The sequence below is a fragment of the Asterias rubens genome, chromosome 12, assembly GCF_902459465.1.
Source record: "Asterias rubens chromosome 12, eAstRub1.3, whole genome shotgun sequence".
NCBI classification, from domain to species: domain Eukaryota; kingdom Metazoa; phylum Echinodermata; class Asteroidea; order Forcipulatida; family Asteriidae; genus Asterias; species Asterias rubens.
In genome coordinates this window covers 1504288-1528706 of record NC_047073.1, presented here as the reverse complement: position 1 = coordinate 1528706, position 24419 = coordinate 1504288, and the positions used below count along the sequence as shown (strand labels likewise).

Genomic DNA, 24419 nt, shown 5'->3' with positions numbered 1-24419 from the left:
TACATGGTGCTTTAAAGGGGTATGTCTCATACTTCAAAACATAGCTCCACACACCTAGCAGGACAAAATACTGAGCCCCTCGATACACCCCTAGGGATGTGATAAAACGCTATGTAAGATTAGGATCATTATTTTGCTTACACTAACTTGGTTGGCATGGTGCAACAACAGCATGATGTAACTTGGTGTATGGACACAATTAGTCAAACTTTCTGTTTCGATAAAGCGCTTGTTTGAGTCTCGGTTGTGGTGTTTGTGTCCTTGAGCAAGATACTTTGTCCTTTGGATGGGACATAAAGTCATGGGTACTGTGTGTTGTGTAATGAACATCAAAGAACCCAGTTTGGCTAAGAGAAGATGTTTGCCCCTGTGTTTCTGCGCTGCAGAACCTTGAAACTTCCAAATACATAAATTGACCTTCACAAAAAACTGAGAATGCTTCTTGTTAAAGTTTTTGTTAGGTCAGGCATGTCAGGTACCTTATTGGTAGATGCATGGGCTATATAAAGCTATAGATTATGTTTATATTATTATTTATTTATCTGTTTACCCAGATATGATAAATGTTTTTGGACAAACTAAAAAATGGCAGGCAGAGTGAGTCCCTTCCACTTTTTTAAAAAAGTAAACAATTACAGAGTTCTTGACTTAAAATCCAAATGTTTCTTCTTTATTCATGACAAACCCACACTCTACCCCTTTCACACTGTAACTCTTCCCGTAGAATACAGCCCAGGGGGGACCTTGGGTGCTTTTTACCCCAAGGTTACCCCTGCTTACTTTCACACCGTCTCTGCCCACGGCCCAATTTCATAGAGCTGCTTAAGCACAAAATTTTGCTTAAGCAAAAAAATCCTTGCTTAGTAAAATCAGATTAACGGCCAAGACTCCACTCAATTGTTATGCCAAGTAAATAACAGCTAAATACCAGTCACAAGCAATGTATATGACATGAAATTTTGGCCAGTAACATGTGTAAAACAAGCGAGCTATATTCTTGCTTAAGCAAATTTTTGGCTTAAGCAGCTCTATGAAATTGGCCCCAGGTCCCTATGGCTTCGGTTGCACGTTCAAGACTAACCTGGAGTTTTACTGCTTACCCCCTACTCCAGGCAGGGGTGGCTATTCCCCGGGGTTACACACCCATTGCCTGGGGTAGATCAGGGGTAAAGCAGTCTTAGTGTGAACGGGCCGGCCGTTACTCCCCGCCCCAGGAAACAGAGTAGTGTGAAAAGGGCGTCTGAAAATTCAGCTAGGGCTTGGGGCTGAACTTCTTAACCATAACGCCCTTTAAATGTATAAATGCAGACTTATAAGAACAATGACCACCCCACAGAATAATGTTATGATCCCTTCTCGCTGGGGGCGATGTGGGTAGATCAAACGTACTCGATCTGTAACTTGCCCTCGATAAGAACAATGACCACCCCACAGAATAATGTTATGATCCCTTCTCGCTGGGGGCGATGAGGGTAGATCAAACGTACTCATCTGTAACTTGCCCTCGATAAGAACAATGTCCACCCCCACAGAATAATGTTATGATCCATTTTCTCTTCAATAACTTTCCCTTGATAAGAAACAATGATGACCCCCGCAGAATAATTTTATGATCCCTTCTCGCTGGGGCTCCATGTGAGTAGATCAAACATTCTCTTCTGTAACTTTCCCTCAATAAGAACAATGTCTAGCCCCACAGAGTAGGGTTACGATCCCTTCTCGCTTGACGTCGATGTGGGCAGCTCAAACGTAGTCTTTTGTAACTGCTCGATGACATCAGTGTGCTTGAATTGCTCCTGGTTGTGATTGAAAGTTTTCAAGAGCTGCTGTCGCTCTGCGTTATCCGTGGCGTAGTAGAGCTGAAGCTCATTGGCTAAGAATTGTGCGTCTTGAACACTCTGTCGAAGGCAAAAAAACATGGTAAATTTGGTTTTTACCCATACACCGATGTGTGTTAGCACTGTATACTCTGTTCTTTCCCCTAGTTCTGTGAAAAAAATCACAGGCATATTACTTGGGTTGGATTTATGTTAAGAACACATCATGTACCTCAAATGTTTTTTGAGGGGAAAAATGTGATAGTTCTGAAGTCCTTATGTGAAAGCTTACCACCAGGTTTGTGTCCATTTCTCCCCGCATGAGCACCACACCTAAAAAACAAAGTTGTCAAATGACTTTGTTAAATCCTCTAGGTTTATTTTTTATCGGAGGGTGTTCTTTCCCAAAGTGGACAGTACAACACTAATAATAATAATAATAACAATAGTGGCTTCTTATATAGCGTGCATATCCGTCACTCGGTGACGCTCATGAACTTCCACATACAGTGTTTTCCTGTAAGGTATGTGGGACCAGGGGTGGATTGCACAAAGAGTTAGGACTAGTCTTATCTCGAGTTAGGACTAGTTACTCGTCCTAATTTAGGACTATCCATGCAATTTGAATATCTCCTAGGACTAGACCTAAGTTAGGACTAGTCCTAACTTTTTGTGAAATCGACCCCTGGTTTTAATTATGAGACCTACTCCTTTTATGTAGCACCATGTAATGGTTTACAAGGTGCTGTGGGGCAATATGCTGCCAATCAAACTAGGAACACCGGGGCGACTCCCGGGGTGACACAGGTGTCACGACTGGGACTCTAACCCACACTCTGATGATCTGAAACACCAGAGCTTGAATTCAGTGCTCTTAACCACTAGACCATGACACGCCATAGTTACTGAGCGTTTTTACTATAGGGTTGTATGTTCTGACACGGACTCAAATCACATTATTGTTTTATAAAATTACTAGAGTAAAGAGTTTTATTTGCAGAGTTTTGAGTATAATGCCTTTAATAATCAAAACAAAACACGCATTCCATTACATGGGAGATACACAAGCAATCATGTAGAGAAAGACCTGAAAATACAGAGGCAGAAAGCTGTCAGAAAACGGCAAAGGATGAAAAAAACCAAAAAAAAAACCAACCTTTCTCTGCCTGTAATTCTGTAAAGTGCGTCAGACTTAGAAGAACTGGGGCATTCTCCTGGTATGCCTGAATGGAAAAAAAGATCATAACAAAATATATTTTCTTATTTTCTTGCTGGACCACAAAAAAACAATACATACAAAATATATAAAGTAATAAACCACAAGGAAAACCGACTGGGTTAATTTTAATGTGTTGAACACATTTATTTTTACTACAGTGGGATTTGGACCTGCGACCTTGGGGTTAACATGCCGATGCAGAACAACTCCCCAGATGTACAAATAGAACTGAGAAGTCTCCCAAAAAATCTGAAAAATCAAGTAGTAGAACTCATAGTTATAGATGGCGGCACGATGACATCAATGTATAAGGTTAAACCTACCTGGTAATTAATAAGAGATGTGAAATAACACATGTGATTATCAAACTGGGCAAAGAAGAACTCATAACCACTCTTCTTGGGTACTGGATACAGGAACTGTAAACAGAAACAGAACAGAAAGGAAAAACATATTGTCTGTTATTAACATTACTATTGAACGTGAAAGTAAGTAAGCTTTGCAGTGACAACTTAAAGCACAGACTCTACATAAAGTACTTTGTAGTCAAAATTATTTTGGTGTGTCGTGGCTGAGCGTTTTTTGTGTGCATCAGACTCAAGTTCTGGTGGCCGAGCCATCAGAGTGTGGGTTCGAATCCTGGTCAAGGCACTTGTGTCCTTGAGCAAGACACTTAAATCTGGTTGCATTCGATTAGCTTCCCTGTGTCGACCTCACGATGCTCACTTGAGTGGTCCCTTGACAAGAGCTAATCGAACGATCACTCACCCTCTCGTGGTGACATTATGCACCTCGGGCCAGCCCCAAGTGACCCACTTCACAAGCATGGCACTTGCGGCTGACCAGGGTGAGCCCCTGGAATTACGTCAAAGCTATTCGAACGTACACGTACCGAGGCCAGACCGGGTCAACCCATGGAAGCTAATCAAACGCACCATATGATTGCTTCCCCCATCATCCACTCCAACTAGGGTTGCCCATAATAGGTTGTATACTAGAAAGATTAAAGGGATGTTTTGGCCCAATGACCACGGCACTAATGTAAAGGGCATAGAGACAGTTTGCGCTTTAAAAGAATTTGTTATTAACTTGTTACTATAAACATTACCAAGGGATTTTCCAGCGACATCTTGTGAATCTTGTCATAAACTGTGCCCTGCAATGAAGGAGAAATAAACGGGGAAAAAACAAATGACATTACTGCAAAATATAAAATAATCACAATTTCAATTACTTTTTGTAAAGATCCAGATAACTGGGCTCAACTTCAGTGGTAAGCCCAATTTCAGTGCTCCCACCAGGGGCACTATGTGGATTGGGCTTTCAGTCCCTACTTGACTGCCTGGGTTTTCCCTGGAATAATTCTCTGGGGTTTTCCTCCCAGTTTTAAAACTGAAATTTCTTCATCATCTTCTCTTATCGTTTGGCTCTTATCAGAGCGTTGAGAATATTGATCTCGTCCAGATCCAGGGCTAGTTAGAGGGCCAGCATTTTAATCTGGGGGCCACTGGTTCAAATCCCACCCTTGTAAACTTGTCTTGTACAACCCCAAAAAGGAATAACAAAACTTACTGGAATGACGGCACTGATGCAATCTCTCTTGGCGTGGTACTGGGTCCAAATCTAACCAGAGACAAATTTAGAGGAATCAATAATCAATCAAATCAGAATAGTCAATGTTAATCAATCTTGATCTATAATCTATACACTCACGGACAAAGTACTGCTTTTAATGAACCAGATATTTCAGATCAGGGTCTGTAACGCTAGTTGGTTTCAATGTTTTTTCCCCGGCTTGAAAGGCAGTGGATACAATTGGTAATTACTCAAAATAATTATTGGCATAAAACCTTTCTTGGTGACGAGTAATGGGGAGAGGTTGATGGTATAAAACATTGTGAGAAACAGCTCCCTCTGAAGTGCCAAAGTTTTCGAGAAAGACGTGTTTTTCCACGAATTTGATTTTCGAGACCTCAGATTTAGAACTTAAGTTCTCAAAATCAACCATCTAAACGCACACAACTTTGTGTGACAAGGGTGTTTATTCTTTCATTATTATCTCGCAAGTTCGATGACCGATTGAGCTAAAATTTTCACAGGTTTGTTATTTTATACTTATGTTAAGATACACCAACTGTGAAGGCTAGTCTTTGACAATTACCAATAGTGTCCACTGCCTTTAACAAACAACTTTGTAAGGGATAATAGTGATGATCTTGGCCAGCTGGGTACTTTTTTTCTTTTCTGTTTATTAAGAGATAAAGGCAGTGGACACTTGGTAGTTACTCCAAAAAATTACTATCATAAAACCTATCTTGATTATGAGTAGGCCTAATGGGGAGAGGTTGATAGTATAAAACACAGATTTTGAATTTGAGATCTCGAAATCAAGTATCTGAAAGCACACAACTTCGTGTGACAAGGGTGCAACAAGAGTGTTTTTTCTTTCATTAATATCTAGCAACTTCGATGACCGGTTGAGCTCAAATTTTCACAGATTTGTTATTTTATACATGTTGAGATACAGCAAGTGATTAGACTGGTCTTTGACAATTACCAATAGTGTACAGTGTCTTTAAGATATTACCCTTCATGATCATTGGCTTGGGGCCCAAAAGTAGCTAAGCACAACAGAACTTTGCTTACCAGAAAAAAAATGACCATCCAAACTAGCATGTCACATGTCAAATTAGTGGCTGGTATCTTGCTTATTTCTGAAGCATAATAAGTCCATTGGCATAATAGGGGCGGCAACATTCTCTGTCTTTTAAATGATTGATTAAAAGTTTCACCATATTGACCTTACCTTCTGAATCTCTGCTTTAGGCAAATCTCGAATCAGATCAATTTTCATGATGGCATCTAACCCCTAGAAAAAAAGAAACATTTGACAACAAACAGTCAGCTAAGTTTTTAGGAGGGTTGACTATGCACTGTGTAGATGCATTCATATCATATCATATTGCAGACTGGCATAGTTTTTATCTATCATTGAAAACCACAGTGGTTGATACTGAATGGTCAGACAGTAGGAGGGTTGACTGTGTACTGTTATTATTACTGTGTACAATGTAGATGCATTCATAACATTAAAAGTTATCACCAAGCCTGATTGGAATATGAACAAATATAGCGCCAACTGCGTACCAAATCCAACAAGGCCAAAGGCAAAGTTGGATATGACATACAGACGCGCTATATTTGTTCAAGAACTACAAGTTAAAATACCAGGCCTCAAATGTTGTCATTTTGAGGGCAAGAACACTTTAATTATCCTTAATTGAAGAAACATATTGAAGGGCACCAAGGCCAAAGTTATGGGCACCATGGAATTTTGATGCCTGAAATATCACGCTGCAGAGGAATCCATAGGACTATAACACTTACTTTGTTAGGGAGATTGTCCCTGGACGGCTTGAGAAGTTTGGGAAGTTTGGGCTGAGGTTTCGCAGATTTCTGATTAAAATACAAGTGAATAAAATGTTTTAGTTTTAAGACATTTGGCACTATTGGTCATTCTCAAAAAGATTTGTTAGCATACAGACTTACTTGGTAATGAGCAATGGAGAGCTGCTGATAGTATAAAACATTGTGAGAACAGCTCCCTCTGAAGTAACATAGATTTTGAGAAAGAGGTAATTTCACACTCAAATATTAAAAGACTTCAGGCCTGAAGCCTTTTATTAGGCATCTGAAAGCTCACAAATTTGTGCAACAAGGGTATTTTTTCTATCATTATTCTCTCGCAATTTTGATTACCAATTGAGACTAAATGTTCTTATTCGACCTGTAATTGGAGCTAAGTAATTGTGCTGTTCGATTTGTAATCCAATAAAGTGCTGGTGGTTTAAACGAATCATTCAGGGAAAATGTTTTCAATCAAGTTATTATTTCTATAGAAACTTACAGCGGGTTGGAGTGGCTCTTGTTCATCTCTCCATTTCTTCTTTTTCTTCGCTTCTTTAAGGTCTACCAACTTGGATTTAAAAGAATCTGGATCAGAGCTGTAATTATTAGAAACAAATAATCATTCTTAAATCATCAATGTTGTAGATGGGGACCGGTCTATATTATCTGGCGACTCATTTTTTATGTTCACCAATTCCCAGAGGACCTATAGATCTTGTTTTACAGCGTTATACCTCTATGGATCTATATAGCCAGCTATAAACTTGCATCTAAAAAAAGGTCTACTTCAATTTGGAACAGGCTACACTACTCCTTATGAATATGACTTGTAATTTGCAGTTCATTCCGCTGTCGTATAGCAGTACGAACCTCCATTTAGACATCATATAGTTCTAGGACTCGGTGCTCAGACTATTGGCTACAGAGTATAATATACTCTTGGAGTCTTAGCTAGAACTATAGTTCTAGGGAATCTAGGATAACCAACAACAACCTCACTGTTATTGTTTTTTTTTACCAACATTAACAAACAAATATTACGAAGGGTAGGCAGCCTATGTCATCACACTGCAAGATTACCAGTTTTATTACTAGATGCGATAAGGTCACCGTGGTCAAGTGGTTAGACTACAGGACTTGCAATCACAAGATTGTGGGTTCAAATCCCCCAGCTAACCACCAATTTCACAATGACTAGAAAAAATAGTCGTCTAATTACTGAATCACAATTTCTTGATTTTGTGCAATTCATAATCACAGACGTTAAACCAATGTTTGTATGACTATGACTATGAGAGAGATTGGTTGTTGCCAGCTTGGTGATTATATCACCCTTGTGGGAGTTTGCCGAATTCCCTTGATGGGAAGATCATCTAAACAAACGCAACCCTCCGACCGACCGCCGTCGGCAGGAGGGTTTTTACGTTATCGCAACTATTTTATTACATACAATCAAGTCAGCAGAGTCAGCAGAGTCCCTCTAATTAATAACCTTAAGTCAGCGGAGTAGGTAAGGTAGAGTCCCCACCCCTCTAGCCCCACTTTTGTGGCCAACATAGTTGGCCGACACTCCCCACTACCCCATGCCCCTCCCCCGCCCGGGGGGGATCGGTCGGTCACTTTTATCCGACTTCGTACCTTTCCACTTTCTGAAGTTTTTCGGCATATTTGTCAAGGTATGGATTATTCACAAGCTCGTCTACTTCGTTCGGTTTCGACTGGCTAGTTTCTGTTGAAAAGGAACTCCTGTAAGACGAGAAAACCCGTGAGTTCCTTGCTCTCTGTGCCAAAATTTGACGAACCATGGGCGCCGCCATCTTGGGTTTGTTTTATTCGATAGAGGGCGCTGCTTTGTTTGACCGCTGATTTCAGAAATGCAGAGGATCAGAGAACGAGAAATGAGGTGCAGTTTCTAAGATCATTTACTGATTCTGAAGTTAATATAAAATTTGTAAAATTCATTGCTGAAAAAAGTGTTGGCATGATATGATGTTATGTCAAATTGACCGTTTCTCTTTTCATTTCTTCAGCCTACACATTTTCTAAGAAAGAATAAAAAACAGCGAGCTGAAATTTGGTGTTTACTTTTTGTCATGTTTCTGGTGGAGCATGCAATAAACTCTGACCCAATCTCAAGTTGTTTGCTGTAAAACTTAAGATTCTGTTGTGGGTGTGTCACCGCCCAGGCACAAGCCGAGCAGCGTGGTTCATTCACTTTTAAGTTTAGGAGCAACATAAGGGACACGGAGCTCCCAAACACTCGGCTATTTATTGTGTTTCTGCACCGAGCGTGAACGGACATGATGTGGTGATGACATGAAGAGTACAACCTCAACAATAGGACCTACACAATACATAGGCTACCTTTCATTCAACTTTCAAGGCTGTCCTGCCAGTGCCAGTACCTGTGTGAAAAGGTAACATTGTTAGTTTTGCCCCGACCCAATTTCATAGAGCTGCTTTTAAAAGCACAAAAAGAAGCTATGCACCGCAATAAACCAGAATTTATGGTTTTCATCAGAAGGCTGGAAGCTGTCAGTGTCAGTATTAATCCTGAAGCAGAAATTTGTTTAAAAGCAATATTTTGTGCTTTTTAAAACTTGGCTCTATAAATTGCTCTATAGTTTTGCTGTACGTTTTGGGTTTGTCTGTGAAAAACAGGGAGGTAACTAAAAACATGGAGGTAAAACTACACACATCTGTCAAAGCACACAGTCAAACTCAAAGTGTTAGTGTGTAAAAAAAAAAAAACATTCTCCCACATTTCCCCCCCCCCCCCCCCCCATTTTAAATTTCACCACCATTATTATTAAAGTTTGGTTAAAAACACCTCAGCTCAGAACACAGTTGAATGGTTGAAATCCCCCTCCCCCCACACTGCCACAGTTCACCCGTACTGTACTACTGTACTGTGTCTAGCATTTAGGCAAGATACCAAATGCAGTGATGCGTCCAAATGCACTGATGCATTTCGGTTTAGTGTTTTGTTCACCATGGGGCTTTGCCTTTCAAATTTACCTCATGCTGTCTGGTCCAAACTTAGCCTCCCGAACAGAGCTTTGATAGGTATGGGCACACCCATCACACTCATTCAAACCAGTTGTGTTCTTTATTTATTACAAAGGTGAATGAATGAGTTTCAAAGGCTCAATTCTATCAAACGTCACTTACTGCACAGTTTAAAAGTACAATGTAGACCTGCGTCAGTTGCAGACTTTTAGAACTTAGTAATCGGTTGACAAGTGAATGTTGTCCAGGTCCCAATGAGGAAATTGGAAGAAAATGAAAATGGGGAACAGCCGAAGGTAAGGACTGACTTAGCCCACCTTAGAAGAAACTAAATAGCAATTTTGCGGGTATAAAGTATGTGTAAATCTCTTTTATGGAGAGCTTATGTCGGGCTGTTATAGCTCAGTTTTATTATCGGAATTACCACAGTCGCCATAAGACTATTTCCTCCCAACTATAGAATTGTCCCAACTGTTGTTTGGATCAGTCCCAACTGGAGTGTTTACATTTGGGATGTCCTAACTATGGTTGGGAACCAGAGATGTTTCCAAGCAAAGACCAGAAATCCAACAGTGGTATAAACTGAGAACCAGCACAGCAGTAAATTACAATCACTGCTGGTGGTTCTGGTTTTACTGTGTAGCTGGGTGAAGGAAAAACAATCATTTTTTTCTCATGCAGGTTTGACAAATAGGTCTGAATTCTGACAAAAGTCTGAAATTGCAGTGTTTTCAGGAGACTTTGTTAATACGTTGGATAAGACTAAAATAATTTCTGTCTCCTGAGACAAAAATTATTTTCGTGACATTAATTTGCAATTTTTTTGAAAAACTACAGCACGTCAGCAAACAAAAATTAAAGGATTCCAAGCTTTCTACAATCAGTAGACCTAGCTTCAAAACATAAAGTTTAATGTAAATCTGTGGACATTTTGTGTTTTTTTGTCATACAAAAAGCCCCCCATTCCCTTTAAAGCCCTACACTTTCGGTACAGAATAAAAAATCACAGATTTAAAAATAATTTACAGGGTTTACAGAAGGTAATAGTGAAAGACTTCTCCTGGAATATTAGTCCATGAAATGCTTTACTTTTTGAGAAGACGAGTTTTGGCAGTCTTGTGTATACGATAACAATACATTGAACTCTTTTTTTATTTATCTGACTCTGGAACGGAAACAAATTATGTCCAAATGTTGACTTTCAATTTGATGAAACACCTTTCAATTCTCTTGAGTATTGAAGTAAACTCATGAATGTGATAAATTATCCGGGTTCCATATCTTCATGCTTGGTTCAAATAAAACAGTAAAACAAAATACAAAATAGGCCCTATAAAACTATGTCAAGAGGTTTGATCTTGATTTGATTCTGGCTATTTAAAAAACAAAGAGTGAGTTGACAGGTCTTGAATTACATTGACGCTATGGAGGATGGCCTGCCGTGCCCCTGGTGTTGGCCTTGGTGCCCCCTCAAAAGTGTCCTATTGACTTTCAGATTTTACAATGGAAGTGCCCTCTGCAAAATGAAAATGGCCTTGCCCTTTCAAAGATGAAACTCCAGGCCTGGGTTGAGTAAAAATTTTTAGCTACAAGGTCTGTGGTCTTGTGACTCCCCCCCCCCCCACATTTTGAGCTCTCATAAATGATATTCAATCAAGATAAGTTAATTTTGTGTCATGTATTCGGCTTTTTCTTGTATCAACAACTCTCAGTTTGAATGATTAAATTTGACGATGGAATCATCTGGATGTAAGCGCTGTGTTTTTGTAAGTTCCAAAGACTGCCTATAAATTTGCAATCCTCTGAAAAATATTGTTGTCCACGTCGCTCAGTTCAACCTCGCAAACCTTGCAACTGTGCCATTCCATTGTTTACTCAGGCATACAATAATTGAATAACAATAATAGAGGTTACGTGGATGTTTGTGTACACACCTCTCGGCAAACAACAGCTGTGGGTGCTACAGCCAGTCTTTCCTTGTAATATGCAAATATATAACGGCAATTTATAATAATCTGTGTGACCATAAATTGTCCACGGTGTACAACAGGAAGGGTCAACATTTGTATTACAGCTTTAATACATAATCGACTTTGGATGGAAATGGTTTGTTTTGATTTATTTTTAAATGTCTTCCCCCCCCCTTGCCCCTCCCTCACTTTGTGACCAATGATCCCTGCAAATATGATGTACCTAGTGAATGCCAGAGTTTTAGCTAGACAATTTTAGTGGTGGGTGATAAACAAATTTGAACTTTAAGTCCACCACTTAGGGCAAGCGGATGGACAACATTATTCATGTTTAACTATTGGGCCATCATTGGTGAAGTGCAAGCTTTAGGCATGATGCCAGGTTTCTAAATTGTATGCTATGGGCCCTCGCAATAGTGTTGCATTGCATTTTGACTGTGTTCTTACTCTTAGATAGGCCTACTGCTTATCATTAGCGGTGTCTTAGATCAATACACAGTTAATCCTGGCCAGCTTGCATTGGGTTGTCTCTGTCCCTAGCCCTGCTCTTCCCTCTCCCACCCTACATGTATTTCCTGGCCAATCTACCCTCATCATCTATTCTTCACATGTTCCTTGTTGCATCCAAACCTTATGTCAGTCATCAGCATTCAGGACCAGGGGCCGATTTCACTAACGTCTATGTTTGCGATCATCGCTAACACACTTGCGATGAGATCGCAAACCTCAAATCCATCGCAATTGCGATGTCGCTAATTCTGCGTTTCACTAAAGTCATCGCAATTGCGATGACGTTAAAAGGCAAATAAAGTGTTTGTACGAGGCTAAAAGTAGTGACCTTTGACATCCCGCGACAAAATCGTCGGTCGTCGCTCGAAATGAAATGGCATTGTGCAGTTTATATGTAAATCGTTGTCATGTTGGTGCATACGAACTATTGTGGACGATGTTTAGGCATTCATTTACAAAGGGTTAAAGCATTTATAGGCCTATGGCCTCTATTATAATTTTAGATTTTAATAAACAGTTTTCGTAAATCTGTTGTAACGGTGGGATTGATGAAAATACTGACATATCTGTCTAATAATACTAAGCTTCACACTGTCAATTTCCAATACATTACACATTTTTTCTAAAAATGATGGTTAAAATAATCGAACCTATATAGTATCTCTTTTTTTACCGATATTAAGGGGCTCTTTGCTGCAGTTGCGTCTCTGATAGTTGTCATCGGCAATCTGAGTCTACCAGGTAAAAGACCGCAAGACTAAAATAATGTAGCGCCACTCATTTTACTCTAAATCACGGAAAGTCAAAACGTACACCGCTATAGCTATAAGCACAGAATGGCGCAATGTATCATAAGTTTGCGATGAACTTTTACTTTGCGACCACTAACATGTCATCGCAAGATTGTCATCGCTAAATAAAACTTTGCGACGAGTATATTCATCGTTAAGTTTTAGTGAAATCGTCGGCTAAAAATCCATCGCTAAGTTGCGATGGATTTTAGATTTAGCGATCGATTTCGGCGTTTGCGATGACCAAAACGCGTTAGTGAAATCGACCCCAGTGCTTTAGTTGCACAGGTTTTCGAGAACTAATTGTGTTGTGTCTTGTTTTCTTTCATTTTGTTTTTTGGTTTTACTGCGCCTTGTATACCCAGCAGGGTTGATAGTGCATTGTAAGTCTTTATTATTGTTATAATTATATTATATAAAAAACTGTTGTTACTATAATTACTATTAACTTTTTGTTTTTCTTGTCTTAGATGAATGCCGTCAGATTGAACATCAAGTATGTCTCGCTGGTGATATTGATCCTGCAGACGACCACGCTGGTCTTGACACTGCGTTACTCACGGAGTGTCCAGGGTGATGGACCCAAGTATCTCAGCACGACGGCAATCGTCATGGCCGAGTCTGTCAAGATTATGACGTGTGTGTTACTGGTGTTTGGCGGGGAAGGTAGGAAGCCCTTTTCATACAATGTTTTCTTCTATGCAGTCGTGGAAGTGGACCAGTTTACCTGAAAGATCTTCTAACTCCATATGCTCCGACTAGAAACCTCTGTTCTACTAACAAAGACACCCTCGTTATCCCTAATGTTGCTACCAAAGCGTATGGTCAACGTAGTTATCAGTTTGCTGCACCCCATTCATGGAACAATCTCCCTCTACACATCAAACAAGCTACCACTTTCTCAAGTTTCAAGACTCTTCTCACAACATTTCTGTTCAATTCATTGTACACATAATTTTTCTTTGGATTCTCTGGAAGCTAAGAGACTTTCTTTTGGAGGTGTTAGGCGCTAAAGAAATGCAGATTATTATTATTACTATTCTATTTATTTTTTTTTTTTGCCCACATACACCAATGTGTGTTAGCAGTGTATACTCAGTACTTTCCTAAGTTCTGTGAGTTCTGTGAAAAAATCACAGGCATATTACTCATGTGGGATTCAAACCCACGACCCTTTTCAATTCTAGAGCAGAGCGTACCCACAAGACCACCGAGATTGCCCGGTAGCTAGAGGCAGTTCGAATCCTGTTTTCTTCTATTAGAAGAAAAACAAATTCTTGGAGTAAAATCCTAGGAAATTCAAAATACCATCGCCACCACGTGTTCATTTCACACTTTTCTAGGGAGTCGGGGCAACTTCAAGGACCAATTGAGCCCAAATTTTCACAGGTTTGTTTTTGTTTTCATATGTTGGAATACAATTACCAAAGGTGTCAAGTGCCTTTAAGTTACTATGGTGTTTCTAATCAGTAGAGTGTGGGTTCGAGTCCCAGTCGTGACACTTGTGTCCTTAAGTAAGACACTTAACCATTGCTTTGTCCTTCGGATGGGATGTAAAGCCGTTGGTCCCGTGGGTTGTTTGTAACGCACGTAAAAGAACCCAGTACACTTATCAACAAGAGAAGGGGTGCGCCCGGGTGTTCCTGGCTGTGGCTGCTGTATGGGCTGTAGCACCTTGTAAACTATTATTTAAGGTGCTACATAGTTGGGTCTCAACATTCAGAATTCATCTTTCTGTAAGTATGCTTAAACTAAGAGTACCTTGTTGGTAAATAAGACTTCGATACTATTATATCTTTATTATATATTCTCTGTCTCCAATGCTAGGTGGGTGGTCACTGAATAATCTGGTGAAGATAATTCACAGCCAGATCATCAGCAAGCCATGGGACACTCTGAAGCTAGCTATACCATCAGGCCTCTACACTTTACAGAACAACCTCCTCTTTGTAGCTCTGTCAAACCTAGACGCAGCAACATATCAGGTAAGTCGTTGGGCGAAACCCATAGGGTGTCATGTGCTGAGCATCGAATTCCGGTTCAGTGCCTATTTTCATAGAGCTGCTTAACGGCCAATTTTGTGTTTACTGCGGGAGCTTCCATGGACCAATTTCATAAAATATGTAAGGAGCCATTTTGGTGCTTACAATTCTTAGGAGAATTTCTATTTCATAAAGCTGTTTACCGTAAGCAAGGTTAGTGCTGGCCAACTCACGGTAAGCACACGAGTGACGTAACAATGCAAATCCATGGTGAACATATGGAAGTGTTGTGGCCGAGCGGTGAAGAGCACCGAATTCAAACTCTGGTGTTTCTAATCAGCAGAGTGTGGGTTTGAATCCCCAGCCATGACTCTTGTGCCCTTAAGCAAGACACTTAACCATTGCTTTGAAACACGCTTAAAGCCATTGGACACTTTCGGTAAACAGTGGTGTCCAAGGCCCACACTTCGTGTATCACAACTTCTATATAAAATAACAAACCTGTGAAAAATTAGGCTCAATCGGTCATCGGAGTCGGGAGAAAATAACGGGAAAACACACCCTTGTTTCTGCACGCTTCGCCGTGTCATGACATGTTTTTAAAATAAATCCGTACTTCTCGATATCGAGAATTGTTATTGTTTTAATGTTTTCTTAAAAAGTAAAGCATTTCATGGAATAATATTTCAAGAGAAGTCTTTCACCATTACCTTCTGTAAACCCTGTAAATTATTTGTAAATCTATGAACTTTTATTTATTTTTTTTTTACCAAAAGTGTCCAATGGCTTTAAGTGACATTTTCCATTCAATTCAATCCTATTAAAGACTTTTTCCATTTTATATCTCCGCGATTTGTAGGTCACGTACCAGTTGAAGATTTTAACGACGGCGTTGTTTTCAGTGTTGATGCTGAATAGGCAGCTGAGCGCCACTAAATGGATATCACTGGTCCTCCTCATGGCTGGGGTTGTATTAGTACAGGTATGTCTTAGTTGGTTCCATTGAGGCAGCTTGGGTGCGCTCCACTTGCACAAACGTTACAACGCTTGCTCACTTTCAAGTGGAATGAGTTGTGCGCTGCCACCGTCTGCGGACTCTGTGTTTTATTGTGTTGAAAAATGGTATGTGTACAGAATTTACGACTGTGTGCATCCAAAATATTTAATGTTACAAATTTATTTGATCAACACTGCTTTTACATTAATTTGTTTGTCTTTCAATGGGAGACTTTCTGGGATGATAGAGGGCAGCAGACTTACCGGGTAAATCCATTGTTCTCAGAATTATGCGCATGTTCAGAACTACGTAAACAATGGAAATTTACCCGGTATGTCTGCTGCCACCTAGCGTTGGAAAGTCTCCTATTGGTATTTGTCCTTGTTTATACACTTTGAATTTAAGTTCTATTTTTTTGTGAGAACCTTTATAAATTATACTAATGTTTTTTGTGCTCATTGTACTGTTGTTGAACAAAAATACTTTTTTATTGAATTTGTTGTGATTCACAGCTGTTGTCATATTCACTCTATTTTCTGCTGTGCATTTGCTCTATAGTCATTACATACATTTCTACTTTTGATGTATTTTTATCTTCTTTCCATTGTAATTTTAATGTAAATTTTTTAATGTATATTTATTTGTATAATTTTGTTTTTTTACCCTTAAACCAATGTGTATTAACACTGTATACTCAGTACTTTCCCGAGTTCTGTGAAATCAAAAATCTGCAACCATATCACTCAGTTGGGATTTGAACCCTGACATCTGCTCTAGCAGTGCAAAGGTCGTGGGTTCAGTTAGAATCCCACCTGAGTGTTTTGCCCGTGAAGTTTTTTTTTACAGAACTTGCTGAAACTACTGAGTATGCAGTGTTTGGTACAAAAAGGTTTGAGGGTAAAAACTAATATTTGTTATCACCAATGCAATAACATCTATAATTTATTTGTACATATTTATTATTATTATTTATTTGTACATATTTATTATTATGACTGCATTGTTGTGGTTTTTATCGGGTGGTTCTTTATGGTTTTTCTATTTTGTGCATTCTCCTTTTATGATTTTTTACTGGTTTCATTTCAATTAATATATATTCTGTTAACTTTTTCAGAATCTTTATTTTGTTATGTTGTTTTTACTGAGTGATTTATAGACCTTATGCATTGACATCATCCAGCAGCCATCTTTGAGGTCAAACGGTGACGAAACAAACGAAACGCACATAGATTGGCCAATGAACAACCTCCTTTTGACCTCAAGGCAAGGGCGCCGTACTGAAATGACGTCATGTGCATAAGGTCTATCGCATATATCTGTATACTTTTACCTTTAATTGTTTTAATTATTACATTTTGTGGATCTTATTTTTGACCTTTTCATGAATTTACTTTTTGTGCTTTAATGTTTAAGTTTTCCTGGTTGTAAAGTGCCTGGGAGCATTTTTAAATGGAGTTGGCACTATCTAAATGTGTTTTATTATTATGATTATAGTTATTATTACTCTTATTGTTATTATTAGCAGATTTGTAAGGAGCTTATTTTGGCTGTGTCTGGTTTCTTACAGATGCCGTCAAGCTCTCCTGAGGAGACAAAGGAATCTCTACCACCAAAGAACCAGATGATAGGTCTGGTAGCCGTACTCTCTGCCTGTTTCTCCAGTGGGTTTGCTGGTGTTTACTTTGAAAAGATCCTCAAGGGTACCAAGCAGTCTTTATGGCTACGGAATATACAACTAGGTGAGTGAGAATGGTAGGTCATGTCCGAAATGGCGACTTTCGAATGGCGACTTTGGCTACAGGTACATGTGATCGCACACTTCTGCCTAATCTTCAACACTGACAGATGCGCTGATCTAGCCATAGCTGTAGCCGAAGTCAAATTCGATTTTGCAGGAAGTATGAACCGAGCTTTAGTGTCGGGCACTTTCAAGGCTTGAGGGAACGCTCCAGTAGGCGTACGCTGCTATCTAGTGGGCAACCAGAACAGTCCGCTTGATTGCCATGTTGTGACGAACGATGGGTTATTTCTACACGAGAGAATTTGCGCATTGCCATTTTGCACGCTCCAATAAAGCAATCTGGCTGTCCATTGTGGCTTACTTCCCTTTGTAAAAGTTTTTTATATCACATTCTGTTTTTGCTATTAATATAACTTAATTTCATATTTTTGTTATGTATTGCTAGTGCTTAATTTATCACTATTTATTGTATTTCTCTTTGCTTCTTTGGCACTTTTGTGGTTCATGCTTTTGAGACCAGTAATGTGCCATATAAGTACTATTCATTGTAATTTCCTTTCATCTGCATTACTAACAAAACTATCTATAAATACAAATTCTTATGTTGTGAACTGATGAATTGTTAAGGACCCCAACAAGTCTAATCTCTTGTCTTTTTGGGGCTATCCAGGTATATTTTTGTGTAATATTTCTATCTTGTGTTCTATTTTGGCATGTCTTATTTCTGTCTTTTCGCCTATTGTTGTGTATGTGTTTTTGGCATGTTCTTGCTGTGATTTTATCCAAATTAATTCAATCAATGACAGGTTTTTATTATAATATATAATTGAAATAGCAGCCTTAAAATGTCAAAAACGAGCGTGTGATTTCCTAGGATATTTCCTGATATCAGAATTATTTGTAAAGCTTCTTTGTTGTATTGCTATATTATTATTGTTATATTGCTATATTATTATTGTTATATTGCTATATTATTATTGTTATATTGCTATATTTGTATTCTGCTCCGTGCAATGACATGCATGAGCATCGAAACTTGACAGATACCGGCACGTTATAAGGTTTCTTATTAAAAAAAAGTTACTAAATAATTAGTATTATTAAAAAATTATTTTAAAAAAAGTGAATGATTTATATATATATATATTTCTTTTTTTGCAGCTTTCTTCGGTATTTTATTTGGGTTAGGTGGAGTTATATTTAACGACGGCAAGGAGGTGCAAGCGAATGGGTTTTTCCAAGGTTACAATACACTCACATGGCTGGTGGTGTTCCTCCAGGTGGGTTTAGGTTTATTTCACTTATCCAGCATGTTCAGAAAAGTCAATGTTAGCAAACGAAAAAGATGAAGTAAAATACCCAGCTGGCCAAGAGGGACAACTTCATTCTTAATCAAACTACAAAGTTGTTTGTTTTTACAGCCAGAAAAAAATCCATTGAAAACTTCCAATGTTGGAGACCTTTGATCCAAAATATCTGGTTCATCCTAACTCGAGATAGGATTAATGGCCCCTAGTCTAGCTCTCTTATAGATACATAATAGATGTTAAATTTGCATCGGGATAAAGAATATTAATTTTTGTTTTTACCCAAACACGGATGTGTGTTAGCACTGTATACTCAGTACTTTCCCGAGTCCTGTGAACAATTATCACAGGCATGTTACTCGGGTGGGATTCGAACCCACGACCCTTGCAATTCTAGAGCAGTGTCTTACCAACTAGACTACCGAGATTGCCCGGTAGCTAGAGGCAGTTTGATTCCTATGTTTTGGCAGCGGGTACCGCAACGATAATAGATATTAAATTTGCATCGGGGATAAAGAATATTAATTGTTGGTTTTTACCCAAACACCAATGTGTGTTAGCACTGTATACTTAGTACTTTCCCGAGTCCTGTTACATTCTTGTTTTTTTATCCCTTGGCAGGCTTGTAGTGGTTTACTTGTTGCCGTTGTCATCAAGTACGCAGACAACATCTTAAAGGGTTTTGCGACGTCACTCTCAATCATTTTATCCACCATTGTGTCTTATTATTTACTCAGTGATTTCATCCCAACAAGGTAAGAAATCTTCATTTGTTTCTTAAGTGCCGAATTTGAACCTACGACATCCGGATTAAGGTGGCGGTGTGGTAGCAGATTTTTTCTTTCGGGGGATTCTGTGGTCCACCCTCCCTCATATAGCGGCAAACTGTGTACAGATAATATTAGTTATAATAATAGTTGGTTTTTCTTTTGCGCTTTACACACCTAAAGGGCTTCTCAAAGCGCTCCAACATCATTACCCCTTGTCACGTGGCCATTAAATTCATTCCTTAAACCATCTCAGCTTCATGGGGAGTATACAGCCTGTGCAACAAATATGCGCTACTCAGCTAAATCAATCACAAGAACCATCTCTGCTCTCACAGGTACCCAATTACCCGTGGGTGGAGAGAAACAATCATAGTTAAGTGTCTTGCTCAGGAACACAAGTGTCACGACTCTCAAACACACATTCTGCTGAACAGAAACACCAGAGCTTGAGTTCAGTGCTCTTATCCGCTTGACCAAGACGCCCCATAAACTTCTGATAGTGCGCACTTTTGATTCCTTGAGTCCTCCTTCAGCCATGTTTATTTCCCATGTGATGACAGAATGGCTGGGAGACAGATGTTCTTATTACTTACCGCCGGCTTGTTAATCCGGAGGTCGCAGGTTCAAATCCTGCTCTAATAAATTGTTTGTTGTTTAAAATAATTAATTGAAATTCATTTTAATTATTATAGTTAAGTTTTATTTTTATTTTCCTTGTGTTTTTTTTCCAGTTATTTTTTCGTTGGAGCCACATTTGTTATAGGAGCAACGTTCTTATACGGTTATGAACCGCCTAAACCAAAAGAGTTGACGCAACCCCAAACCGTCTGAGGTAGATCTTGGAGATCTAAACGTTTTGTGTGTGTTGTTTGTTAGCTGTGCGTATCGGCTTCGGAGCAATTCATGTGCGATGCCATTTTTTAGTTTTTAGGCAAATTTCGACTTTCGAATTGTTAGATCTGGGGAACCCACAATCTTAGTCTCCCAATATATAAATTATAGGGCAATTTAGAACAAGTTTGAGTTTGCACATTTAGTTGACTTCTGACCAGCCAGTACATGCGCAGTGACGCACTCACTCGAACGACACGATTGGAAGTCTAGTCAACCGCGGGTTCCACGGTATTCAACACTCCATTGCCTTCAGTGTTTTTAGCTATTGTGTCACTGGTTCCCCTCTGCGCTATGTTAGCATGAAACATGCTATCGGGACTACGGAAGAAACTATGGTCATGAGGCTGGTTCCAAATGGTTGACCACAGTAGCCAACCAATGGTGGACCAGCAGAGGTTTGAGTCAAAATAGTCCACCTTTTAGTTAACCATCGAGTGCACTCAAAGTTGCTCATAGTCTATTTGTGGCGGGTCCGAAGGTAATTCCCACTCTAGAAAGACTTTGTAGTAGCCAAACGTTGATAGATTACATTATGTTGGGTGCAGACTTTATATAACTTAGTTCATAAATACCCCAGACAGTTTGGATATTTCTATTGGTGAAGAGCTTATCCTGTTGGGGTGTTCAAATGTGTGATATTAACACAGCTACAAATGTTAAAACATAGGCATGGGGCGCAAGCTTTGGCTCAGTCCTTTTTCACATGGCCATGACCCAGCGAAAGCTCGTCTTTTTTTCTTTTTGAATATTGCCCAGATTCGTTTATATAGTAGCGGTTTATTTTGTTCTGAAACTATGTATTATATTTATTCTAGTAAAAAAAAAAACATTAAAAAAAATGTTAACTCATAAATTTTGGTTATCTACCATTTTATCCAATGACTGATGGACAATTTAATACAGAGGAATTTAAACGGTTTAGTTGGTGCAAATCTTGGCTTCATAGAGCTGAATGGAATTATCGGGAGACTTTCGGACGGTCTTTTTTCACAATTCTCGCCAGTAGTGCGTGTGCTCAGACCTACGCCCGCAATACTGATCATGTTGGCGCAGTTATGACTGCTGCCGCCAGCGTCTCAAACGTCACCATTTGAGCACCTTTATAACTGGCAAAGATTGTATTTCACCATAAGATGCAGGAAGTACAACAAAATTGAAGTAGGGCGTACACCATTTCAGTAAGCAAATGGTTTGTCTTGGCATTGGTAGCGATGGTCATTGTCTGCACTGATCTACTTTAGTAATTAAATGAGTTGCATACCAAAATGGCGTCCAGTGGGCTTGGTGGTTGCTTCACATTTCAAGTCACCCAACTTGGATATCAAGGCAATACACTTTGCCAGATGTAAATTAAAATTAAAAATTAGTACAGTTACATTGTGTTGCATTTTATGGGTTGTATATTTTTATAACATTATAATTTATAATTTTACAAACATTGAATGCAAGAACTTATAACGTGGTGGAGGTATCATGAATCTACTGATGTTTTAAGAGTGCCTTAAATTGTATACATTCCCTACTGCGATTATTGTATTACCAAATAGCAGCTTTAATACAGGACCTTATGTATTTTTGTTTCAACTCAACAAAGTAATGCATAAATGTTTTTCCACATCAGTATATTTCCCCCTTTTTGTTACAACATCAATTTCAATTGTGGTTGTCTCCACAGTGTTGTAAATTTTATGCAAATTAAATGCTACCTATTCATTAGAATATAAACAAAAATCTGCATGTTTATGTATATTTTGATAAGAAGGGGCTCCTTTTCACAAACACCAAGATTCATCTTAAGATGAGTTGTCAGTATCACCGTCTAGTGATGTGTCATCACATTTTGATATTTGGGCTGGAACAAAGAAAAATTGACTAGCGTTGGACTCGCACCTTCAGATTAAGGTGCCGGCACTCTACCTACTTTTAAAGTATCTTTCTAATCATATGCATTTTATAACAAATGGTTACAAATGCTTTTCAAAGACCAACTCGACCGATCCAAGGCAATGTGATCCTTTAAAATACATTGCTGCAGTTTTGCAACCAGTACAAATTGTTGTACCTTATCTTGATTCAAAGACTAATACCAGTTGCTGCAGTTTGCAACCAGTACAAATTGTTGTACCTTATCTTGATTCATAGAGTTAGAACGCACCTGGCTGGTTTTGCAACCAGTACAAATTGTTGTACCTTTTCTTGATTCAAAGACTAATACCAGTTGCTGCAGTTTGCAACCATTACCAACCACTGTACCATATCTTGATTCATAGAGTTAGAACGCACCTGGCTGGTTTTGCAACCAGTACAAATTGTTGTACCTAGAGTTAGAACGCACCTGGCTGGTTTTGCAACCAGTACAAATTTGTGTACCCTATCTTGATTTTGTGGTGTATCTTGATTCAAATTAATGCCAGTTGCTGCAGTTTTGCAAACATTACCAACTCCTCTACCTTATCTTTACTCATAGAGTAAGAACACACCTGGCTGGTTTTCAACCAGTGTACCTTATCTTAATTCAAAGACTAGTACCAGTTGCTGCAGTTTTGCATCCAATTCCAAATTGCTGTACATTATCTTGATTCAGAGAGTAAGCATACCAGTAACAACACAACTTTTCAAGACTGAGCTGTGGTTATATTTATTATTTCGTATAAGTATTGTTGGTTCTGAAAAGAACCAGTAGTTGATGACTTGCGTTTCGATCAGTATGCTCTGAAGAAGTAATTCTTTGGTGTACTACAAACATCTCTTAGTTATCCATCATGCAAAGGTCAAATCCTATTTAATATATTTATTCATGTAATGTTTTGATAAACCTTTTTAGACAATAAATGTTTACTTCGGTGATGGGGAGGTAAAAGGAATAAATTATTCAGTAAAGAGAAGGTCTACTTATATAGTGAAGTATTTATTTGGACTTCAAAATTAAACTGATATTGAAAACAATTGTGTACAAATATTTTCCACAAACGTTATTTTTTAACATAAAAAAACTTGCCACAAAACCCAAGGGCCCAATTTCACACAGATGCTTTATATACATGTAGTGCATAAAAATGTTGTTCTAAGCAAACATAAGTAGGACACCAGTCACAATTCGGTACATGTGGAATGTTATTATTGGCTGGTAACCTTATTGTCGGCATATGCAAAGTGCTTTTCTGCTTAAGCAGCTCGATGAAATTGGGCCAAGTTAAAAGCATTATCAAACCTTAGTCTGTACGAATACAAATATAACAGTTACAACTGCTTACCGTCAAAAGACCTGTATGAAAGAGTGACTCTTTGCACAGTTTTTATTTCATAACCACTTGATGCAACAATGCTTGTCCATTGTGAACCTGAACACTCACTTTCAAATCGTTTTAATTTGGTGCGTCTTGGCAGAGTGGTCAATCACACCGGACTCAAGGTTGAGTGTGGGTTCAAGTCCCGCTCTTGACATTTGTGTCCTTAAGCAATATACTAACCATTATTGCTTCGTCCATTCGGATGGGACGTAAAGCTGTAGGTCCCGTGTGTTGTGTTATGTACATAAAAGGATACGCAAACATTTAACGTTACAGGAAGGGGGTTTCCCTTGTATTTTCTGGCATGATTGGCTGCAGATTGTGCAACAGCACCTTGAAAAAGGTGCTGTATAAATCTGTCTCATAATATAAAAAAAAAACTTGGCAAATTTGTCTTAACATGTTATTAAGTGCTTTGAGATGGCCAAACATAAATCGTTATAAGAAAAGATAGTTATTATTAATTTTAATGACAAACCCCTTATATCAATCGATTACGTAAGACACAATTGAAATTGGGTCGGTACATAATAATCATATTATTACAATGATTCTCGTGTATGATATTTTTACAAAATATATACAAACCTTTTCCTTACATTTTACCTTATTACCATTCAAAAATATTTTACACATTATTTTTGAAATTATACAAACATAAGATTGCATTGTCGTAGAATTTACACAAGAAATCTGGACTTTGCCTCGTGGAAT

At 38.7% G+C, this 24419-nt stretch overlaps 2 protein-coding genes across 6 annotated transcripts; one reads left to right on the top strand and one right to left on the bottom strand.

Annotated features, from left to right (window-relative positions):
- Positions 1-974: 974 nt before the first annotated feature.
- On the bottom strand, positions 975-8647 carry LOC117297336 (ATP synthase mitochondrial F1 complex assembly factor 1-like). 3 transcript variants are annotated; one of them, XM_033780314.1, is made up of 10 exons: positions 8530-8647; positions 6944-7040; positions 6424-6492; positions 5843-5905; positions 4609-4659; positions 4145-4192; positions 3360-3455; positions 2974-3040; positions 2110-2150; positions 975-1898 (listed from the first exon to the last, which is right to left on the bottom strand). In XM_033780314.1, exons 1-10 carry the CDS (start codon positions 8553-8555, stop codon positions 1707-1709), a joined length of 750 nt encoding a protein of 249 aa, XP_033636205.1. In that variant the 5' UTR covers positions 8556-8647; the 3' UTR covers positions 975-1706. The 3 variants fall into 3 exon arrangements, with proteins under 3 accessions (XP_033636205.1, XP_033636203.1, XP_033636204.1); XM_033780312.1 differs by lacking the exon at positions 8530-8647 and adding an exon at positions 8083-8268; XM_033780313.1 differs by lacking the exon at positions 8530-8647 and adding an exon at positions 7937-8004.
- Positions 8271-23300, top strand: LOC117297335 (UDP-N-acetylglucosamine transporter-like). Of its 3 annotated transcripts, none has more exons than XM_033780311.1 (8): positions 8271-8347; positions 13195-13390; positions 14552-14709; positions 15566-15688; positions 17271-17442; positions 18606-18724; positions 19373-19506; positions 20253-23300. In XM_033780311.1, exons 2-8 carry the CDS (start codon positions 13195-13197, stop codon positions 20350-20352), a joined length of 1002 nt encoding a protein of 333 aa, XP_033636202.1. In that variant the 5' UTR covers positions 8271-8347; the 3' UTR covers positions 20353-23300. The 3 variants fall into 3 exon arrangements, with proteins under 3 accessions (XP_033636202.1, XP_033636201.1, XP_033636200.1); XM_033780310.1 differs by lacking the exon at positions 8271-8347 and adding an exon at positions 8783-8861; XM_033780309.1 differs by lacking the exon at positions 8271-8347 and adding an exon at positions 9497-9749.
- Positions 23301-24419: the final 1119 nt, after the last annotated feature.

What these genes read in the sequence shown, in the direction of transcription:
- LOC117297336 (XM_033780312.1), bottom strand. Translation starts at nt 8,261, where the DNA reads ATGGCGGCGCCCATGGTTCGTCAAATTTTGGCACAGAGAGCAAGGAAC. An exon ending in GGGACAATCTCCCTAACAAA is followed by an intron (nt 5,906 to 6,423) that starts GTAAGTGTTATA and finishes CTTTTTTTCTAG; the next exon opens with GGGTTAGATGCCATCATGAA. An exon ending in AAATGGACACAAACCTGGTG is followed by an intron (nt 1,899 to 2,109) that starts GTAAGCTTTCAC and finishes TGCCTTCGACAG; the next exon opens with AGTGTTCAAGACGCACAATT.
- LOC117297335 (XM_033780309.1), top strand. Translation starts at nt 9,708, where the DNA reads ATGAGGAAATTGGAAGAAAATGAAAATGGGGAACAGCCGAAG. An exon ending in ACTGGTGTTTGGCGGGGAAG is followed by an intron (nt 13,391 to 14,551) that starts GTAGGAAGCCCT and finishes CTCCAATGCTAG; the next exon opens with GTGGGTGGTCACTGAATAAT. An exon ending in AGTGATTTCATCCCAACAAG is followed by an intron (nt 19,507 to 20,252) that starts GTAAGAAATCTT and finishes TTTTTTTTCCAG; the next exon opens with TTATTTTTTCGTTGGAGCCA.